Source organism: Penicillium daleae (assembly GCF_028827525.1).
Source record: "Penicillium daleae strain IBT 16125 chromosome Unknown utg000002l_segment0_segment0, whole genome shotgun sequence".
In the NCBI taxonomy this organism is placed as follows: Eukaryota; Fungi; Ascomycota; class Eurotiomycetes; order Eurotiales; family Aspergillaceae; genus Penicillium; species Penicillium daleae.
In genome coordinates, this window is record NW_026623150.1 from 1,306,023 (window position 1) to 1,328,209 (window position 22,187).

At 49.9% G+C, this 22,187-nt stretch overlaps 6 protein-coding genes across 6 annotated transcripts; 3 read left to right on the plus strand and 3 right to left on the minus strand.

The window, feature by feature from the left end:
• Positions 1-1,148: 1,148 nt before the first annotated feature.
• On the plus strand, positions 1,149-4,407 carry N7458_001493 (putative beta-galactosidase; the record flags this gene model as incomplete). The annotated part of the gene is made up of 3 exons (XM_056904876.1): positions 1,149-1,761; positions 1,820-3,206; positions 3,255-4,407. The coding sequence occupies 3 exons, from the start codon at positions 1,149-1,151 to the stop codon at positions 4,405-4,407; spliced, it is 3,153 nt and encodes a 1,050-aa protein (XP_056768983.1).
• Positions 4,408-6,033: 1,626 nt separating this feature from the next.
• N7458_001494 (DUF3433 domain-containing protein) lies at positions 6,034-8,145 on the plus strand (the record flags this gene model as incomplete). The annotated part of the gene is made up of 1 exon (XM_056904877.1): positions 6,034-8,145. The coding sequence occupies one exon, from the start codon at positions 6,034-6,036 to the stop codon at positions 8,143-8,145; it is 2,112 nt and encodes a 703-aa protein (XP_056768984.1).
• Positions 8,146-9,019: 874 nt separating this feature from the next.
• Positions 9,020-10,717, minus strand: N7458_001495 (acyl--CoA ligase; the record flags this gene model as incomplete). Its single annotated transcript, XM_056904878.1, has 1 exon — positions 9,020-10,717. The coding sequence occupies one exon, from the start codon at positions 10,715-10,717 to the stop codon at positions 9,020-9,022; it is 1,698 nt and encodes a 565-aa protein (XP_056768985.1).
• Positions 10,718-15,841: 5,124 nt separating this feature from the next.
• Positions 15,842-17,162, minus strand: N7458_001496 (uncharacterized protein; the record flags this gene model as incomplete). Its single annotated transcript, XM_056904879.1, has 3 exons — positions 15,842-16,591; positions 16,650-16,787; positions 16,848-17,162. 3 exons carry the CDS (start codon positions 17,160-17,162, stop codon positions 15,842-15,844), a joined length of 1,203 nt encoding a protein of 400 aa, XP_056768986.1.
• Positions 17,163-18,078: 916 nt separating this feature from the next.
• On the plus strand, positions 18,079-18,681 carry N7458_001497 (uncharacterized protein; the record flags this gene model as incomplete). Its single annotated transcript, XM_056904880.1, has 1 exon — positions 18,079-18,681. One exon carries the CDS (start codon positions 18,079-18,081, stop codon positions 18,679-18,681), a length of 603 nt encoding a protein of 200 aa, XP_056768987.1.
• Positions 18,682-18,940: 259 nt separating this feature from the next.
• On the minus strand, positions 18,941-21,539 carry N7458_001498 (putative G-patch domain protein; the record flags this gene model as incomplete). Its single annotated transcript, XM_056904881.1, has 7 exons — positions 18,941-19,990; positions 20,047-20,396; positions 20,454-20,514; positions 20,573-20,775; positions 20,840-20,915; positions 20,989-21,287; positions 21,416-21,539. The coding sequence occupies 7 exons, from the start codon at positions 21,537-21,539 to the stop codon at positions 18,941-18,943; spliced, it is 2,163 nt and encodes a 720-aa protein (XP_056768988.1).
• Between the last annotated feature and the right edge of the window lie 648 nt (positions 21,540-22,187).

The following is a 22,187-nucleotide window of genomic DNA, read 5'->3' on the forward strand; positions in this document are numbered from 1 at the left end:
CGGCCGTACGCGTGTTCGGATTGGGCCGCCGAGTAAGGCGAGTTGAATTTAGGTTAGCACTTTGGTGCCAAGTTCGGGCTAGATGCTGCTTTCCCGCTTTTCCAATGCCTTCCTTCGTGGCCTCGAAAAAATTAAGTAAGGTTACGGGAGCTTCTAGCTTTCCGCTGTGAGCTTGGACGTGGCCGTCTCGGTTCCGATACCCCCGAAGCGTGAAATTCGAGACAACCGACTGTAGCCCGAGGATGGTCTCACGCGATTTCGGCTGCTCTTACCTGATCGGGGCAGGAGAATTTATCCGGGCCGGCAATAATTCCGGGATGAGTTGCAAGGAACCCTAAAAGTGGTCTCAATCATGGTCCCTCGCTTCCAACAACTGCCGTCTCAGACATCTGGAGTTTTGACATTTGCTCCGGTAAGCCTTCGGCCATCGTGCGTGGTGTTCGTATTCTCAACTTTGAAAATCCAAAGATCACCTCGTCAATCGTGACTCCACCACACCAACCGAGCGCTCAGACCAGGCTCCCTCAGCGCTCGGCTCCGTTACCCCCGGACCCACACTCCTCCAGGGTTGCGTCTGTGGAGGTGCATCTGTGAAGCAGATCCGAGCAAACACGGATCAAGCCAAGAAGGGTAGCTGTATCGGGTTCTTGGACCTATGACCTCCAGCGGTTTGTGATCGTTTACTGGGTGGATAGAATTCTCGCCCAACCAGGTTCTTCATCTCGTGCCACGTCCATGACTCCACGCAAGTGGGCCGATTTGAGATCCGTGGCTGTCCTCGGGGATACCGGGCCCGAAAACTGGGGATTCGGGATCAGCACTAAGCGGGGAAGGCACATTTGGACGTCCAGAGCTGGTGTATGCTCGGTACGGCGGGTCTGCATCTGCCTATACGCAGTAGGCTTGATCAGTCGCCTCCACAACGCGTATATTTCCTATATTCGCATTGGCAAGTCGCGCATTGAGCATCTCGGCGCACTCCACCGTACAACGGAGGTCGAAGTTCCATGACGCAAAAGAATTTGTTGGAGAGGGGCAGGTACAAGGGGCGTCGCGATCCCCGCTTCGAGAATGATTTTCTTTTCATCCCGTTGAACAGTCCTGTGTGATTCTCGTGGAAGAAACTGATTTTCTGTGACTCTACCAGCATGGGTGACCACAGGGAGACGATCACTCTGCCCACCCTCGAAACCGGCGTCAATGACTGGGAAAATCCGGGTGTCGTTCACCGGAACAAGCTCGCTCCTCGTGCATTCTTTCTCCCAGACACATCGCTGTCCCTGAATGGCCGTTGGGACTTTCATTATGCTCTGTCTCCTCTTCTAGCTCCAACAATCACCGCTGAAGGGAGCAGCGATCCCACTACTGGTCCCAATGAGTGGACAAGCATCACTGTTCCGGGACATTGGCAACTCCAAGGTCACGGAGAGCCGAATTACACCAATACCATTTTCCCTTTCCCCTGCGACCCGCCGCGCGTGCCCAGCCAGAATCCTACCGGTACATATCGCAGATCCTTTACAGTTCCATCAGACTGGGATCGCTCTTCCCAACTCCGTCTCCGATTCGATGGTGTTGACAGTGCGTATCATGTCTGGGTGAATGGAAGAGAAGTGGGATACGCACAAGGCAGTCGTAATCCAGCGGAGTTCGATATCACCAAGTTCATTCACCATGGTATCAAGAACGATTTGGTCGTGCGCGTGTATCAATGGTCGGATGGGTCATATATTGAGGACCAGGACCAGTGGTGGTTGTCAGGTAAGAATGACTACCCACGCTACTATTTTCTGATCGTTACTAATCGTGGCCCCTTTAGGTATTTTCCGGGACGTCACACTGCTTGCCTTTCCATCGGTAGCTCGGATCGAAGACTTCTTTGCACAGACCGAGTTTGACCAAGCCTACACGGATGCTATCCTGAAAGCTACAGTGAACGTGGTTGCCACAGAGTCTGTACTATTGGAAGTGGCATTACGCGATATACGGAGCTCGCAAGACACACTCGGATACGATAAGGTATCTGTCGCCGAGAATGGAACAGTCACCTTGACTATTCCGGTGAAGAGTCCCAAGAAATGGACCGCGGAGACACCGAATCTTTATGATCTCCAGATCACCTTGAGTTCTTCATCTGCTGGTGGCAAAGTACTGCAAAAAATCCACCATCGAATTGGTTTCCGCCAGGTTGAGATAAAAAACGGAAACATCACAGTCAATGGGTCTCCGGTGCAATTCCGTGGTGTCAACCGCCATGATCACCATCCGCTATTCGGTCGGGCCGTACCTCTGTCCTTTCTCCGAGAAGATCTGCTCCTCATGAAACGTTACAATATCAATTCTGTACGATGTTGCCACTATCCATCGCACTCAAAGCTCTATGAACTCTGTGACGAGCTTGGTTTATGGGTTATGGATGAAGCAGACCTAGAATGCCACGGATTCTATGACGCAGTGGCGCGCCCTCTCGATATCCCAGAGTCGATGGACTATGAAAAACGTAAGAAATTCACCTTTGAAAAGGCTGCTCAGTTTACCAGCAACAACCCAGAGTGGAAGGATGCATACGTTGATCGTGCGATTCAAATGGTCCAGCGGGACAAGAATCATGCTTGCGTTGTGATTTGGTCCCTTGGTAACGAAGCATTCTATGGCCAGAACCACCAGGCTATGTATGACTACATCAAGGCCACCGATCTCAGCAGACCGGTTCACTACGAGGGAGATCCGGAAGCCAAGTCGGCTGACATGTTCTCCTACATGTACCCCTCGGTGGACAGGATCAATAAGTTGGCTGTTGCAGAAGGTGACAACTTTGAGAAGCCTATCGTGCTCTGTGAATATGCTCATGCAATGGGCAATGCCCCTGGTGGCCTAGAAGAGTACATGGAGGCATTCCGAAAACATCGACGCCTACAAGGCGGGTGGATTTGGGAGTGGGCAAACCATGGTCTGTGGGATGAGGAGCGCAAGCTTTACGCTTATGGTGGAGACTTTGGTGACTATCCCAACGACGGCACGTTTGTCATGGATGGTCTTTGCTTCAGCAACCATACACCAACTCCTGGGCTGGTTGAACTGCGCAAGATCTATTCACCTGTTCATGCGTGGTACGCTGATGATACGATCTTCATCGAGAACCGGTATGACTTCACCGGTATAGAGCATTTGCACGCAATCTACCGCGTAGAAGTACTGGGCTCTGAGTAAGTGATACGATTACCGGTATTATATGCACATACTAACAACATCAGGTCCACTATCATTGCCAGTGGCAGTCTTCAACTCCCTCCCATTGAGGCTGGCAAGACCGGCCAGTTGCAATTTAAGCAAGATCTCCCTGCCATTGCGGACGGGGAGATCTGGCTGACCGTCAGCTTCCGGAATAATCAGGATACTGCTTGGGCTACTGGCGGACACGAAGTCGCTTGGTTCCAACACCCGCTTAAGGCTCTCTCCGCGGGACTCTGTCGTTCTCCTAGTCTCCCCGTTCGGGTCGAGTCTAGCAAAGCTGTGCATACAATCACTGGCTCGGATTTCAGTCTTACATTCTCACGTTCCACTGGCGGCTTGACCGGCTGGGTGGTGAAAGGTCATCAACTTCTTGACCCGGATTCTAAAAAGGACATGGCCCTAGTTCCAGGCTTCTGGCGTCCTCCAACTGATAATGACATGTCCTGGGCCCTTGGTGAGCGCCGCCGGTACGGATTGGAAGACATGCGAGTCCAGCTGCGAAGCATGAACGTTGCGCACGTCAACGATAGTTGCCTCCAGATTACCACAGTGTCCTGGCTGGGCCCACCAGTTCTCGCATGGGGCTTCGTGGCTACCACGACCTACACTATCAGCGGGGACGGCCATCTAGTTGTCTCAGTGCACCTCAACCCCCAAGGCCCAATTCCTGCAGACCTTCCTCGTATTGGCCTGGATTTGCGCCTGGCTGACGCATTCGACAATGCCAAATGGCTGGGCCTTGGTCCTGGAGAGTCCTACCCAGACAAGAAGCGTTCCCAAAAGATGGGTATCTACAAGGCTACCACAGCTCAGCTCCACACTCCCTATGAAGTGCCTCAAGAAGGTGGAAACCGATCTGACACCCGCTGGCTACAACTCAGCGACAACCGTGGTTGGGGTATCAAAATCTCCCGGAAATCGGTGAAGACGGATAAAGACACTGGTACTCATTTGCAATGGGTCGCAAGCCGGTACAGTGCACAGCAAATTGAGAGCGCTAAACACCCCTGTGACCTTATTCCTGGCAAGACGGTCCTTGTCCGGATGGATGTTGAGTCCAGCGGGGTGGGAACCGGTGCTTGTGGGCCCACGACTTTAGAAAAGTACCTGGTGGCTTGTGAGGAACGGGAATTCCAGTTTGAATTTACTCCTACTTTCGAGGAGGGGTATTAGTGTTGGGGAGTCTTAATCTCATGAGGGTTGATGGAATGCGGCAAGGTTATCACAGGAGTCTTGCTCCGTGCACGATGATAGGCTGTTAGCGCGAGATGGGGCTGACGTACGCGCTGCAAACGAGAAGAATAGCCAGAATCCTACGAAATAGAACTGACAGCTATCACATGATGAAGTATTATTGCTCGATGAGAACATAGATTTTTCATTCTTTTCTGTGATCTAACAACCCAGTATCATCCACGGGTGTGTGGTTGTCAGAAGAAAAAGCAGGACAACCGTTAAGAGCACGACAAAAATGTGATTGTCTTCGCGCTAGGGTCCCCATATGCTGCCAGAACTACATAGGAGGATACTCCAGCTGCAGACTACGAAGCCATTCTGTTTCTTTCTAGGTAAAGATAACCCCTGGTTTTGACAAGCCTCCAATGATTCTCTAATTATTTGTTTTGATTAACTACTACTGGTAGCCCCGTGTTTTCATAATGGATCTAGGTGTCCTCCCTACAGAGATCACCCAGCCACGTTAGATACTAGCAAGGGGATGTTAGCAATACGAATTTTCTAACCCAGTTAATGATGAACGAGCGAGCTAGCAAGGCGATAAGCAAGAACCCCTTTATATATTAAATATCTAGGATCATAGTCATCGACCTTGTTCGTGGACCTAGTCCCCTCCCTCTAATGAGGGCCATTGTTTGCATGGTTACACCTACACCGCAGGTTGGAGGTCCGGTCGGGAATATGGGCCATGATGGCTACACCGCTAGCTTAGTATTCAACTCGAATCAAAAGCAATTTTTAAACAAACACCAATCATTGAGGATCTGCGATTTCTGTAAATTGTAAGAAAAGAAACAAACCGAAGCTTCGGCATATCCATGGAATGGTAGGGGATCGGGCCGCGACACGCTTCACCCAACTCAATCAGCTCCACCACGACGACGTCAGGCCGATCGTATACCCGCCCTCTCTGATTCGCCGTGACGAGTGTGATTTATCGACATAAAGCAAAAATAAAACTGTCTGACTCGACAACCTCTCTTGTCTCAATTCTCCCTATTGGCCTGATGGTTGGGAGCTGCGGCGTGGGAGGCTGGGGGAGGCTGGGAGGAGTCCACCAGCACGACGCCATCCAAACAAAAGCCTGCTGGGCTGCAACTCTCGTCCATTCCATATTCTTATTGACTAGCCAAGCTCCAGTGCCTCCGTGAGGAATGCTTCCAGAGTAAAACTCTTCGAGACAGTCGAAGATTTACCCACATTCCGCGGCCGTCATGTCTGACTCTCCCACACCTCGCAATTTTAGTCTACGAAACGTGAACAGTATGTACAATCAACCCTGCCTTTAAGTATAGCGTGCTGGTCCGGTTTGAAAACAGTCAAAGAGCTTCAGTGTGACTATTCACTGACTCTCCCTCAGCAAGCACACCCCAAGTCCACCGGACAGAGTCGCGGCAATCTGTCGCTGCATCAGACGACTATTATTCATTCTCGGACCGAGCAGCGTCATCCAGTCCAGAAAGTCGTGTTACAGCAATGCGTTTTGATACGCCGGACTCACACCAATCCTCTCACGCATCATCTCCTACATTGCCTAGGACACAACAACCCCAACACCACGCAATGTCCGATTCAAATCAACACTACCAACAACAGCAACCATCTGCGCCAGAAGACCTCGGCTCACCTCGCCCAGGTACTGCAAGTACTGTGCGATTCGGTGACGATAGGGTGGCCCGCATCAGTCCCAGATCAGACGACACCGTCAGACGACTTGCAAGTGACTATGCTGGACCAGCACCGACTCCGGGCCTAGACGACTCGCCCTATGTTCGCTTCGCTATAGACCAGCTTACCCGCGATGAAGAAGTCGGAGGTCCTCGAAGACAGGATTCGGTCTCCACCAACCAAGACTATCCGACAGATCGCCTAGTTTGGGATCAGAGTCTGGGCTATTTTACTCGTGCTCGCACGCCTGCTCGCACGCCCATTCAACACACAGAGACACCACAACGACCAAACTTCAAATCGCCATCCCCTCAAGCACTGCCTCAAAGGCCGGATTCGATCGATCCCGAATCGTTTGTTGCAGTAGATCCTCCAGAGCAGAGTCTTCTATACCCACCCTTGGACTATCTTCCCATGGTCTTGCGACCCTTGGCTCTGCTTGGTCTGATCTTCAGCTGCCTCCTCATGATCGCTGGCGTGGTATTCTGCACCATCTGGTCCCACCGCCATGAGGGTCTCTGGGATTATAAAGGCCAAAGAGGCTCTCGGTACTTTGTCATGCAATTTCTTCCTCAGATCCTGGCAGCTCCCGTTATGATCTGGAGCTTTGTTGTCCAAGCTGCTGTTTATCGAATCTCTCCATTTGCGATGATGGCAGCAGAGCGAAAACGGGGATCCATCTTGCAAGGCCTGCCCATCCTCCCCAAGAACTTTGTCTTCCCAGATTTTTCCCATTTCCGTTACGGCGAACCTTTGTTTGGATTTTCGCTTTTCACGATCTGGCTGTCCAATTTCTTTGCTATGCCCCTTCTCAGTTGCATCTTCCAAGCGAAGTACTACGTCATTGATGGGCAAGGTGTGTGGAGATGGACTTCCGTGCAAGCTGTGGGTTGGACTCTGGTGGCATCTTATGGCCTCATGACCATTGGTTTACTGCTGCTTGTGATCAGATTTATCAAGGGTTGCACTGGTCTAATGTGGGACCCAATTTGTCTGGCTGACTTGATCTCTCTCATCCAAAGATCGAACATCCTTCATGATTATGAGCACTCGGAGACTGTTCCCTCAGTGAAACAGTCCCTGGATCCTCGAGTTCTCAGGCTGGGATACTGGAAGCTATCCATGAAGCCTGAGATCTTTTACGGCATCGGCGAAGTGGATGCCCCCATTCGTACGCCCTCCCTGCACCAGACTGAGAAGAATCGCGAGAGGCAGCCCCATGGAATGGCCAAAGTACGATTTGATCTCGAGCACAATGGTGCTTTTGCCAACGACCCCTTCGATCACCACCTATACTCACCCTTTACCCGATATCGCTGGACGCCCTGGTTCATCCGTAAACCGTCTGTCGTCGTATGGACAATCATCGTTTTCGCCTTGTTCATTGCATTTGTTACGGTCAGCTTCGTAAACCATGCGATCGAGGGCGGATTCCCACCAAAGCTACCAACTCTACCATCTATCAGTGCATTCTCGTCCTCCAACTTCCTCTATAGCTTCATACCGGCGTTGATTGGGAATGTGCTGTTCCTCGTCTGGCAGCCGATTGACATGTACTTCCGCGCCCTCCAACCCTTCGTCGAACTCTCTGCCCCTACCGGTGCATCCGCAGATAAGAGCCTTCTCCTCGACTATCCATCGTCCCTCCCCATTCAAGTGACCATCCAGGCCATCATCAATGGACACTTCAAGGTAGTCTGGATCTCATTGATGAGCCTCATCTCCCTCGCACTTCCCATCTTGGCTGGTGGTGTATTCATCGCCCTCTGGTATCCAGATCACGACGACGTCCGCATTTCCTCCCTAATGCCCGCGTTCTATGCCCTGATCGCATTCTGTGGCCTTTATGCCGTCTCCTTCCTGGCAATTTGGCCTGGTCGCCGTCGCTACCTTCCACATGATATTGCCACTCTCGCCGATCTTATGAGCTACCTCTACCAGTCCCCCTCCTTGCGGACAAGCTTCTCCGCGAACCTCGCAGCAAAACTGATCTTGTCACCCGTCTGATTATTGCGCCTCCTTCTGAGCGTATGCTGCCCGTGTATGGGTTCGGAATTTATGTCGGTCGTGATGGAAAGGAACATCTTGGTATTGATCGTTTCCATCGACCTGGCCGCACTGATATGTTGATTACGACTGGAACGATGAAAACGTGAGCTCGCTGCATTTTGCATTTTGCATTGTGCGTTACGCGTTCTCCTTCTGACATGATATATATGATCCCTATTACTTCGTTATGAGCGCTACGTTGATTGCATTTGTCCTGCTTTGGTTTGTATCTGGCAGTTGATGATTTGTACGGCCAGAATATGTTGATGATATGTTTGTCGTGATTTTGTTTCCGGTTTTGCTTGACTCGTGGCATTTCCGGCGTTATTTTTCTGTTCCAGTTTGAGATTATGTTGTCTCCATTTCCTAGCGACCTATACACCAGTGATAGAATAATGACCAAGAGAGCGAAAGAATTGTTTTTACGATTAACTACTTTCAAATTGCACGTGTAACATAGACAGATGTCTTCGCACGGGTATCTTGCGTTGTAATTTAACCGCAGTGTCTAACGAGAAAAGTCATTCTAAACGAGCGTCTCGTTGATTGGAGACATGGATAGGGAAAAGTCCATAAAACGTCAGACAATCAAAGATGCATAGAGAGATATGCACTGACTGCAGCATGATGCAATCAAGTAAATGTAGCAATCATGAACATTGAGAGACTCGAAAGAATGTATGCTAGATAGATAGAAGTTCGCGGAGTAAGCTGTGTTACCAGATTCCGCGGACGATTGAAGGTCTCGATTCCAGTAAAGACCACGAAGACTTGTGTGGGCTTGGAAGCAATTTCTTTATCACAGTACACGATCCCAAGAAAACGAATTGCATCAAAGGTTTGCTTTGGGCTTTTTGCTATCCTGAAGCTGTTCCCGAAGGTACCTCCTCAGAATCTTCCCACTAGGACTCTTCGGAATCTCCTTAACAAAACGAATTCCTCCACGAAGTCGTTTGTAATTAGCAACTCGGGGGTTGATCCAGGAGTGCATCTCAGTCACGGTTCTCGAACTAGATTCCTGGCTCGCCAAATCTGGATTCTTCAGAACGACAAATGCAACTGGGAGTTCAGTCGCTCGATCATCTGCCCATTGACCAACAACAGCCGCGTCCGCAATATCGGGGTGCTCGAGTAACAGTGCCTCCAGTTCACTTGGGATAACCTGCTGACCGTTATACTTGATCATCTCCTTTATACGATCGAATAGAGTGATGAAGCCCTCATCGTCGATGGTCCCAATATCTCCCGTTCGGAACCAAATCGTACCATCGGCATCCCTGTAGAATGCGGCTTTTGTTGCCTCGGGATTTTTGAAATACCCTGGAGTGATGTTAGGTCCACGAAGCAGAATCTCTCCCATCTGTGGCGAGTCTACATCCTCCATTGTCTCGTGGTTGACGATACGCAACTGCATGTTGGGGGCGAGGCGGCCAACATGGAGCTTCCTTTTATCTCTGCGATCGTTTGGAGTCCCTGAAGCTAGTGGAGACGTCTCCGTGAGACCCCATGCTTGGTAGCAAAACACTTTAGTTCCGAAGAGCTTTTTGAACTTTACTTCCAGTGCAGAAGCCAGTTCTCCACCGAGTGGTGCCGCCGCAGACAAAATTAATCTCACGCTGCGAAGATTGTAGTCTGCGAGCCGATCATCCTTGACCATCATTAATGCCACTGGTGGGACTATTGCTAATTCATCGGGCCGGTACTTTTCCACGCAGCTCAGAAACAAGTCAAGCTCGAATTTCGGCATGACTATGGTCGTAGTTCCCCATTGGATGCTCTGACAGAGATAAAGGCTCAGTCCGTAAGCATGGCTGAAAGGAAGGAAGGCGAGGGCGACTTGTCGTTTCGGCCGTTGAGAGGGAAGGCCAGTGTCCACCAGTAAAGATCGCATTTGCTGGAGGTTTGCAACCATATTGCGATGGGTGATCGTCACTCCTTTGGCTGGTCCAGATGTGCCTGAAGAGAAGCAGATAAATGCAATTTTTGAGGCTAGTTCGCTAGCAGGAACGTTGACCAAGTCGTTTGGTGGGAACGAAGCAGCCATAGACTCGCATGTCGGCTGGCCATCACTCCCAGTAGGACCATCCAGGACAATAATCTTGATAGTAGTATTTTGAACTGCCTTTTGTGCAATTGAGAGCAGTGACGAGTGAACAATAATGAAACGGGCGCGGCCTGTCAACAGTTGAGCGTGTAGCTCAGCGTCCGTCAAGGATGCGCTGATTGGCGCGACGGTCGCTCCGGAGCCAATAATGGCATGGCAGACAATGGCATAGTCTATCGTGTTGGGGCTGAATAAGGCAACTATCTCACCACTTTGCAGCTGAAACTTTTGTTGCAGACCATTTGCAAGAGACTTTGTTCGTTGGGATACGTCCTTGTAGGTGTATTGTTTTCCCGAGATTGCATCTATATACAACGGATGATTGGGGGCCGTGGCGGCAGGGTTGGAAAAGATATGAGTCAACAAATCCACTGATTTGATATCCAAGTCTGGATAGAAGGATGAGTAGATCTTGGTACTAGACATAGTGGATTTCCGAGCGGGTTGCTTGGCAAGATGTAGCTTTGGTGTCCTGGGAGAACAAAATAATGAACCACGATGGAGGAGTGGACGGGTCATAGATATAGTTTTTTAAGCAAGCCAATCACGAGACTCTGGCAACTCACTCTGGCAACTCACAGTGTGGGAGCTTGTCAGCCGCGCGGTCTCAGCTGTTAAGCTTTACCGGAGTTACGCTTACCTATTCTTGTGGGGCAACTTGTAACGTAATTCACAAGCGAGTGGCCCACACAAGCGAGTGGCCCACCCTTCCCATTACAATATTTTGAAGGCGAATATATCAACAGAAATGCATTAATTAATATTAAACTAGCGATTTTTACATTGATTAATCTTATGCCCAATCGTTCCACATCCACTACACCTTGGCGGAGCCCTCCTGCGTGGCTGATCCTGCTGAGTAGGTAAATCGCCCTGCTCATGCGATACTACCTCATCAGCTTCTACTGGCTGAATTGGCTGCTGAGCCAGCTGTAGGCCCTCTTCGATCGATAGGCCCCCTTCGTGAGCGATCTGCCTAGTCGATCGAGTGCGCTTTTGACGTTTCTTTTCATTCGCTGCGCGTAGATCGGCGTTCTCCTTCACTACTAGTGAAGTGTTATGCAGCGCAATTTCATAGCCCTTAAGAATCTGATCAACCACTAATTTCAACGGGCTTGGTGGGCTTTTTGACCGCTGATCTATTAGATCTCTCATCATTTTAGCCTGCTTTTGTAGCTGAACTACCGTTCTAGGCGTTTTCGGTGTGAATTAGCTAGATCTGCTGCTTGGTCGGCTTGATGGTGGTGAAGGCGTTCGAAGGGATATATTAAGCTTAGAAAGCACTCTTTCGGCACATACTGGTACGATACCAGTAGCTGCGAAGCTGCTTTGAACGATATTCGGCTGGAAAGCTTCTAGTCTTGCGCGAGGATAGTCTGCAAGAAAATCAAGCTTATCGATATAATTATAGCTAGTCCGCGCTAGATCGCTTACGAAGCGACCGTACGCGCGTTTAAGCACAGCAAAACACCCAACATCAAGCGGTTGTAGTAGATGCGACGAATGCGAAGGTATATAGAGTGGTATAATATCGTTTTCAGCGCAGATTCGATCGAATTGAGGTGTTAGGTGGCTACTATGCCCGTTAAGGATCAATAGCCGAAATCGCCCTCGTACGCGCGAATTAGTGCATGGAATAAAGAGATTTTGTAGCCAGCGTAGGCCAATTTCATCAGTAGTCCAGCCGTTATTCGATACCTCAATGCGCGAATTCGTAGGAAGATTTAACGATTCAAACCAACCAGCGATATAGACCTGGCCTTTGAATATAATACACGGCGGCAGCGAATAGCTATTAGCACATATCGTTTCGATCGTAGTAACCTATTCGCGATTTCCTGGCTGTAGGATTGATCGCCGACCGTAGTATTCTGCTCGCGTAATAACCTTCTGCGCTGATATAAGGCCTATTGCGAATCCAGTTTCATCGAAGTTATAGATATCCTCTGGTTGAATCCCGTTCTCCTCGATTACGTGTTGCACCGTCAAAAACCACTCTTTTATAGCCTTTGGATCCTCGTTAAGAGCGCGCTGATAATCATATCGTCTAGAGAAACGTGTTCGAAGCTCATCACGTCGTTTAACAAAGTTTGATACCCAATTAACACCAACGGTCGGAGGAGGGGTTGTTCCACGCGCTGCAAGGAGGATATTGGCCATTTCTCGTACAGTAGCAGGCCTAGGCGCTGCTCCACGCGCATCCATAGAGAAGATCCACTGAATAAGCGAGTCCTCTTCTAGTTGGGTCAATTTATGCGAATTTGCGCGTGTATCGACGCGTGAGATTGTTCCATTCGCCCGCCGCGATAGCGTTCTGGGGGGGATATCGTATAGCTTCGCGGCTGCACGAATAGATGCGATACGGCCATTTTTAATATCATTAAGGGCTAACAAGATCTTGCCCTCCTGATTGGCCGGTTTTTGCGAAGATTCAGTGCGAATTGGTGGCATAGTAGGTGGTTGAATTAGGTAGGTAGGTAGGAATGAGCGATTTCAGGTGGGGTGGGCCACTCGCTTGTGAATTACGTTAACGGACTTCCCGGCCGAGCGAGACATCCCAAAACACATAGTAAATACGATAAATTAATACTTCCAGTAATCTTCCTATGCTTTGCCAATAGGTTAAAAATACTATCTAGATCATGTACCTTTAATATCTTATCATAAACGGATATGGTTGTTGAGATATGAAGTGGTAATTTATCGCATTTACTATGTTATGTGTTTTGGGATGTCTCGCTCGACCGGGTGTCTCGCTCGGCCGGGAAGTACGTTATCGCTCCAGACTATGTCACCAGCCGGTTCAAGTTCAGCCGCGAGGGATCAACGAGCAAGACTTGGCGAGGCTCTTGTCAAACGACCGTTCTCTATTGTTAGGCGTTAGGCCCCAACATCAGCCGCCCGCTCTCTTTTTCGAAAAGTGGCTGGATAGCTGAATGGTCCTTTCAGCCCGACAAGGATTACGAATACAGAATCTACACAATGGTCTAGCTATTTTTCGGTTACAAGCGAGCAATGGTCCTCGATGTCGCCTCGCTGGGTATCATAGTAGGTCGTAATTCCGGGACATTTCAACTACGAAGTTCTGGTTGCATTGAGCCCGTTTCTACTTTGAGAGCATTTTGTGAATGCATAACGGAGCACAAATGCTCCATTGACTTTTCAAAGGGTTTGAAATCGACGACTTTGCCTAGAGACCGCTATCTTTCCACGAGAACAGTAGGAAAAGCGCCACGAGGCACAAGACACGCCTACTAGGGGGATTCAAGCAAGCCAAGTACTAGCAATGAACAAACTAGACGACAAAGAAGGATGTGCTTGCAACGCGTAATGGGAACTGGCGTGGGGGTAGCTCCTTTGTGAGTGCTGATCAGACTGGCCGCGAGAGCAAGAATATTATTCTCGGTTGCTGATCAACTTCAGTCAAAATCTTGCTGAAAATCTGTCAGTGTTGAAACTTGCCGACAATCCAGGAGAAGGCGTTCGGCTAGGTCCAGATCCTCGTGCCTCGCATCACCCCAGTCCCATGTGCGCTTGAACCGAAGTCCCTCTTGCAGTCTCCTTTGGAAGCCTTCTTCAGTCTCGGGCTCGTCAGGGGGACCTCGAAGAATGTGACAACCCCGGAAACCTAAAAGGTCCTTTTCAACTCGAATTCGGCTGCCGTCACCGATCTGGCAGTGGATCCCGGCCATCATCCTTATGATCTATGGTCCCTTCTTCTGTGTTCTGAGAGACGTCGGTATTAACCTGGCTTGATAAAGCTGCTGCGATTTCCTCCAGGGCTAATGGGCAGGTAGGAGTAGGAGCGCGCCGACGCTCACAGACATCGTTCTCATCGTGTATGGTGAAAGGTTGCAGAACAAGTGGAGTGGAAACTTGGAAAGATTTGGAAACTTGAAGGAAGATAGTAGGCTGAGGGAACAATCAAGAGCAAGTCTCCTTCGGCACTGCCTGGTCAAACTTGCTTCATCTGCATTCCTCTTCTCGCCCCTTCTTTTTCCTCAAACCACAATCGTCCACAGTCCTTCTCCTATCCACTTCCTTCTCTCCTTCCCTTTTCTTCATCACCCATCTCTCTATTCTCCTAGATCCCTATATTTATTTTCTATTACTTGTCTCTTCTCTATCACTACTCTCTACTCTATGACTATTCTCTACTCTATCACCACACACTCTCTCTCTTCTTTCTATCCAAGCCCTTCGATTTCCTCGGGAATCGCTCCCATATCCTCGACATTACGATTCGGTCAAGATGGCGCCACCGTATCGAGTTGAATACCAGCATCTTGACATCACAACAAGCCGCATGGCAGAAATTCTTCGTGAGAATGGTTTTAAACACGTTTTCTGTGGCGGTTTCGCCGCCGGCCTCATCGGTGCCCAACGTGTCACTACTGTACTGCGTTCCGATAGACTCACCAGACGTCATATACATACTACCATACGTCCAGGGAGTCGATGTGGTCACCGAAAAGAAACCCCGAGTTCGCTTTAGTGTCAATTCCGGAGTTCATTAAGATCGGAGTCAACGGTTACCATTACAGCTCCTGCGGCTTGGGTGTACAGGTCTACAGTGGCAGTTCAAGAGTCTGAAACCAGGGACCAAGAAAACAGGCCATCAGAATATGCCTCGATTTTATGTTTTTAACGGATCTCTCTGAATGTCTTTTGAACACTCTTTCTAGATATTCCCGGCATCTGTGTTTCAACTTGTCTTTCAAAGTATAGCTGATGAGATGGGTTTGAACTTTTTCGGGTGTTGCAAACTTATGGAACACCACTGTATTTCATTGAACATTCATCTGGTTGGGCCCCTCCATCGCCAGCCCAGACTGCTTTAACGTTCACTGCTATCCCCAAAGACCTCCCCGATCGTTCCGGCCAGGTTCCTAGTAAGTTCTGAATGACTCTCAACCAGACTATTGCTTACGAGATTCCGTAGTAAAACTCATGTGCCTTGCTATTCTGGTCCTGAACAAGCTGGGCCCCTGGTATAATGCCATTCTGGCCGGCAAACCAGGAAGCAAAATACGGGCGCAGTCCCACCTCATCGACATCATGGCAGCCCTCCAATAGCTTCGGGCAAAACGACATCGTCAAGCGCGCTCCCAAGAGGCTAGCAGATAAAAGCTTCCCTTACCTAGCTAAGCTTTACCAGGAACATGAGGCGGCAAGACCTCTTTTGGCTGAGGTTCTCTCCCCTGCCGAGCTGAGACGAGTTTTGAGCTGGTGATGTTGCTGTGCTTCGGAGGAACCACAGCAAATTTGGGGCTCTTGATGAATTTGGGGTCGTGAGAATTCGTTTAAAGACAATCTCCCACCGGCATCTTTGATTTGGAATTTTGGATTTTTATCTTGCAGTTTCAAATTGCTTTTCACTCGGTATTTGCCATGGACTTCGATTTTCAATAAGGACAACGGCTTGCCATCCCTAGGCTATTCAGTATCTAAGAGAACTGTGCATGAAAAAGTTTAGGTGTAAAGCAAAGTCAAAAACGCCCATGTGGGGCGATTTGTTAATTCATGTAGTGGTAATTTAACGAAATGAATCTATTTTTGGAAGTAAATGACCAATATTCTCTCCATCTGCTCTTTGAGCCAGACCTGCTGGGCTCCAGGCAGATTAAGATCAGCGCTCTGAAGGTTTCTCAAATAACCGAACATGTGCCAAGCACCGATCAGAGGTGCCGACTGCTTGTGCGTGAGAGTGACCGGCCTTGTTTCAGCGTATGGGTACTCGACAAGACCATATTTCATGCGAATAGATTCGCTTTGACTACCGAGGAAGAATGGTACGGTTGCACATATGTCATCCGCAATACCGCGGATTGTATCCTGAATTGCAGTGACCCGTCTGCAGCCGGGATCTTGCAAGTAGAGTATGCGCAGGCAACTGAGCATGATGGTTTGTAGAACAAGGCGACAGTCACGGAATGTATTCCATGTCGCTGCAATACACATACTCGAGTAGCAGTCACATCGGTTGTGCCAGATTCCCGCATTTCGAACACACTGGGGAATTATGGTTGCAGCGACTGGCATCCAGTGCGGTGGGACCTGGTATGACCACGAAATGAGCTTTATATCAAGTTCATTGGCTTTGCCAAGGATTGTAGTGGCTTCTTCTTCCATAGCTGGCTGGCTCATCATCCGCTCCCATGCGGATCGTAGATTGACGAGTTCCGATGCGGCAGAGGAAAGTAGAGCACGCGGCGAGGGAGGCATGCTAGCAGTCTGAGACAATGGCCAGACCTGTGGTGTTGGAACCATTGGGTTATCCAGACCTCGAGTGGTCTTGATCTATAGCTTGTTTGATTAGAGTTCGATATATGGTTTCGAGTATAGCAGGAAGACTTACGATTTGTGATTCCACGGCATCGTAGATTGTTGAAGATTGAGAATCCATTCTTTTAGTCCTTTTCTCGTTTATTAGAGCTATTGCGCCCCTCAGGTGAGCTTTAAGAGGCATTTCCCAGTCTTTGATGGCCACGAATTCCTATCATAGTCAATCAACCTTTCCGTTCCAAACGACATGTAAGTTACGAAAGAGTCTTACCTCATATGTGGATAGTAAAAGAATAGATACCAGAATATTATCAAACTCCGAGTCGTCGTTCGTGCGCAGAGCATCTCGAATTTTCGGCAAGGCCTTGGTGAAGTACCGCTCTGAAGCGCGCAGTAACGGGGCTTGCCCGGTCCATGCAGCCACCGTAAAGAACGCAACAGCCAAAGTGCTGGTATGAAGATATGATCCGGGCTGGGTATTTGAAAACATTCCGGGCAGAATTTCCATGAACCCATCGCGAATGTGAGGGTCTTTCGGCAAGTACAGATAGGAATTGAATAACAAGGGAACAATCGTGTCTTCCATAGGCTGATAGAGGTCTACCGGTCCCAATGGGGGCGGCCAGGAAGACACTGCTTTTATCGGCCTCGCAGGGGAATGATGCCTTGAAAGAGAAAGCGCCATGGTCTCTTCTGACGTTGATTCGTCAGACTCATTGCTTGGTTTAGGCGATTTGTCACTAGAGGTAGGCGAGGATCTCGCAGTTTTTATGAACGACGATGTCTGGTCTCGCAGGATTACATCGAATGGATGCAAATATCCAGGACATGTACGCCCTGTCCGGGTACATGCCCGACAATGTGGACGGGTCTCATCGCACTTGAACTCGTTAGCCTCAGCCTTGCCGGTTCATGCCGGGTTAGTTCGATGTGTACCTTAATATGCCGCTGCCGACAATTCCGACATCCTGTACTTGGCTTTCCACTATAGACCATAGCGGGAGGCGCAAAATGGGTTGAGCTAGCTCACAGTTCTCGCACTGCTCGGGTTGCTTCCTGTCCAGCCTCCGATGCGCCTACTATACATTCGGGCATGTCCAATATCGTCCGCGGGCTTGAACTTTGCCAAGAGTGAACATCGGTATAAGTGTGAGAATTCCCGCTCATATACCTACTGGATCATTTGTTCAGTCGCCAAGGGAAATGAGAATATGTAAATGTCGGTTGTCCACTCGGTTTCGCAGCCTAGATGTTCACGTGACCTGGATGGATGGCTCCGCCTCCGCAGATCTGCCGCGCCGTCGACATCTCTGGTTGAGGAAGCAAAGTCACTCCTTGCATTGTCCAACCTGACAAACACATTCTCTTGGGTGCTTCAACTTTACAGTTCCGGAGTCACTCGATTGCCTCACGATCCCTCTCGCGCACCAAGTCAATCCTCCCACTTCTGAGGAATCTCATCTCCGCAAACTCAGACATCTGTCCTGCCATTGCCTGTCACAATGCTTTCCTACTTCGGCTGGGGCTCCAGCTCCAAATCCAACACCGATGCATCAAACAATCAATCAAAAGAAACACCAAGCCCTGATCAACAGGCCCCAACGCCGCCCTCACCCGCAAATCCACCCTCCCCACCACAACAAATAGTCCAACAATCCACACCCTCCGATCGAACCAACCTCAAACTCTTCTGCGGCGGCATGGCCTTCTTCGCCCTCTCCGTTTACATCACACGTCGTGCCAACATCAGGAAACGCCTCGCCTGCATCCCTCCCTACTACTCCAGCTCGATATACTTCCAACCAAATGTCAACGGGGGGATGGAGGCGTTCGAGGCGCTCAACCTGGCTACACTCAATGTGATTTCATTCAGTATGATGGCTACAGGTGGTGTGATGTGCGCTCTGAATGTCAATGGGCTTGAGGATATGCGGAGGCTCATGCGGGGTTCTTTGGAGGGAGTGGCGGCTGGAAAGTCTGATGAACAGCTTGAGAAAGACGTCGCCGAGTGGGTGTCCAGTGTCCTTGGTGACCGATTTGATAAACAGCTGGAGAAGGAGAAGGCGAAGAAACGGGCGGCGGGTCAAAGCGAGGAGACTAATTGAGTCAATTGGGGGGACTGGTTTGTTTGGATACACTCTGCTCATGGATTTTATACGATACTACCCTGTACATCAATTTGCATTCTGATATACTGGAGCATGACCATCAGGCGTTGGCTGCTATACTGCAATACCATCATGACTGACAAGAGGGACTTTTCGTCTGTAGTGCTTTCCTGTTTGAGCTCATATCTTCATCGATTTGAGGATATCGTTATAGTACAAAGTTTTCGATCGGAGGCCGGGCTACGCCGGTTGAAGATCACTGATTCATCTGATCATAGCGTTGGCGGGCTGTCTCCTTGGTCTTCTCCAAGAATTCATCATATCGTCCTCTAGTATTTCGGCCCGCCTCTTCCACGGCATCGCCCAGTTTGCCTCCTTGTGCGCCTAAACCAACACCCTGTGCATAAACTTCCGTGGCGATAGGAGCCGTCACGCCGGTGCCCTGTGCACCTAGACCGGAGCCTGCTGACCAGCCCATCTTGCTCAGGAGAGAAGCACCCTTCGAGGCTGTCTGCAGTGGCGGTGCCTCCTCTTCCTTGGGTGCTGCTGGCTTTTGTCGAGTTCCGGTCTTGGTACGACCAAATGCTTGGCGGCGTTCTTTTGCACGGTCACGATATTCGGAAGACTGCTGAACGATTCCATGCTTGACAAGCTTAGCCATTCCTCGCGCTTTCGCCTCCTCGCTCTGTAGATTATCTTGGTGGAGCTGGCTAAGTCGTTCGTGACGATTAACATTGGCAGAACTCTTGAATTGCCGCATGCAAAGATAGCAGCAATTCCGGTTGAGATCGGCATATGACTGTGTAGGCGGTGCGTTTGCGTCAGTGGACAACCCCCCTTTCTCTGATTCACCCTCCGCAGGATTTTCATCACCGTCTTTTGCAATGCCGTGAAGCTCGGCATGGCGGTTACTCCAAAATTGCAGGTGCGACGGCATGGCAAGCTTCTTTGCACTCGCGCTTGCGGCTGCATCAGCCTTCCTTTTCTTGGCTTTTTCGGCATCTCTGGTGCTCTTGGTTTCATTCTGTTCTCGCTGGCTCGAAGGTTTCGCACCCTTCGCTTGATCTTGGCCCATATCGTCTTCGGCTGATGTTAGCATCAGCTCAGTGACATATCCTTCGTCATCCCAGTACATGAGTTTCACAGAAGGATTAGATAGCGGGCTGAATGTGAAGTGAGCCGTGCTGGGCTTCGGATCCATAACTGGCACGAAAACGCCTGCATGGATATAGCTGACCATGACAGGCCTGGACGAGATCGTGAATTTGTCAAATGAGTTCAACCGTGTCATTGCCGCTTGCGCATCCTGTATGGGGTCAGGTCAGCGAATGCCAAAAAGTATGTGAACTGATATCTGCATACCAATACATTGGCGAACTCAGCGAACCCAAAGCGCCAGCTTTCGTTCGTCTTCCGGTCGCGAACTAGAAGTACACGCCGGATGGAGCCTTCTCGGGCTCCAAGGTTGGCGTCTCCAGTCGTCGACGCAACTTTAGCCCCTTTCTTTTGAGTACTTGATGGAGTGCCATCATTGTTTCCGCCGGCGGGTCGATACAGCTTGGCAACACCTTTAGCTAGAAGCTCCTCTGTCACTGAAGACTCCAGACCTCGGAAAAGAAGGAATTGAGACGGTTGGTTTTCCGGGGCAGCATCGTTGTCACCATTGTTCACGACCTTCGGGGCTGGAACACCAGGTGGGCCAGGGGCACAACCTCTGCCGCTGTTTTTGTTAGATTAGGAATTGCACTACTGGGAAAGATAGAACATACCTGGACGAGGAGCATTACAGCGGAAACACTTTGGTCGAGTCGCGAAGTTGACGACAGCACACTGAATCCCGTTGTCAGCTCTCAATCCAGGTGCTGTGCTCAAGACGTGGCAATCTTACCATGCGACAGGTCCAATCGCCTTCGGCTTTTCCTCGATTCCTGTCTTCTCTCTCACGACTGTATGCTATGCGAACTTTTGTGCTCCGATCGTTATCTCCCGCGGACGGCCCATACAGATAAATGAAGGGGTGATTCTGTTCTAGGAAAGCCCTGGAGTCGTTGACAGAGTGAAATCGCAGGAATCCCAGCTGCCGTGACACCTCTACACATAACTTTTGATCAACAAAATGGACTTTAATGCCAAATATTGCAATCTCTTCACTCACTCGTTTGTCGATCTCGAATCACTCGAATTTCTTCCAAGCCACTAATTTGGTACGCGTTCTGAAGCTCGTCTCCGATCTAATTTACCAACGATGGTCAGCACATACTCGAGGCTCCATTTGTTCAGTAGCCTGCTATGGATTGGACTCACATCGTCTTCTGTCATATCCACAGGGAAGCCTTCCATCATAATCTCCCGGCTCTCCAGCCCTAATCCAGACTGTCCTCGACGCGGGCTGCGACTGCGACTGTAACTCCCACCGTGGGTATAATCCGGCGATAGATATCCCTCGCGATCTCGATCTCGATACCCTTGTCTTCCTCGCCGCGGAGGCGATCGCTGACGATAGTCAGCCCGATCCCGGTCGTCATAGTGGGATCCAGCATCTCTGTCCCTGGAGTACTCGTGCCTGCGATCTGCTGTTCGTTGGGGAGGCGAGCGAGAATGGTCTTCATTCCCCAAGACCGATGGAAGAATATTAGCGACAACTCTAAAGATTCAAAGGGAGGACTCGGGCTTTCTCCGAGTCCACTGGCCATGGCTCAAGCACCATTTCCATGCGGGGAGGAGCGAATACCGCCAGGCGAGCGTGAGCGAGAGCGATCATCGTACATGCGGCCGTCCCGATCGTCTCGAGGGGGGTAGCCTCGGCGGGACGGGCCTGAGTATGGTCGGCTATCGTCTGGGTAAGGAGGCGCCATCCTTAACGGCCATCAAAGGTGTTTGTTCATTGAAGAGAGCTCAAGCTTGGCCGATGCACGATAGCTCCCGGCAGAATGCTGACCGCCTCCATATCATTTGTTTGGTGCAGCTTCTACCTATCCGAGACTTTTGGTCTCACAAATCGATGAGTCTGGTCAAAACAGAGCTTTTTGCCTCAAACTGCAATGCTTCTTGAAAATATAGACTTATTGGAGTATCTTCACACTTCGAGCCGTACGATGATCGGCGGAAATGTATAGGGACCTCCATTGATCCAATCGCGTGTCTTTCAACACAACTCACTCCAGCGGGAATATACATTTACATTTCTAGAGTGGCTACCCGGTACAGACCCGCCAGTAAATTTGTTCAAGCTGTATAAAAAGATAGATAATGAATGCTAAATCAAGTCGGGGTTCACTCCTTCAAAAATTGAAAAGCCCTGCTCGGATCATTGATCCGTATCTGAGGCCGCTCTTCCTTGGGTGTTGCATCATCTCCGAGGATGACGGGCCCCGGTGGTGGGGACGATCCACCACATTCCTGAGCTCAGGACATATCATTAGTTCAAGCCCACAGCTCATGTTGCAGTCAAAATGACGGATGTACCTGATAGGCACAACCAGACCCAACTGATCAGCGCCAGA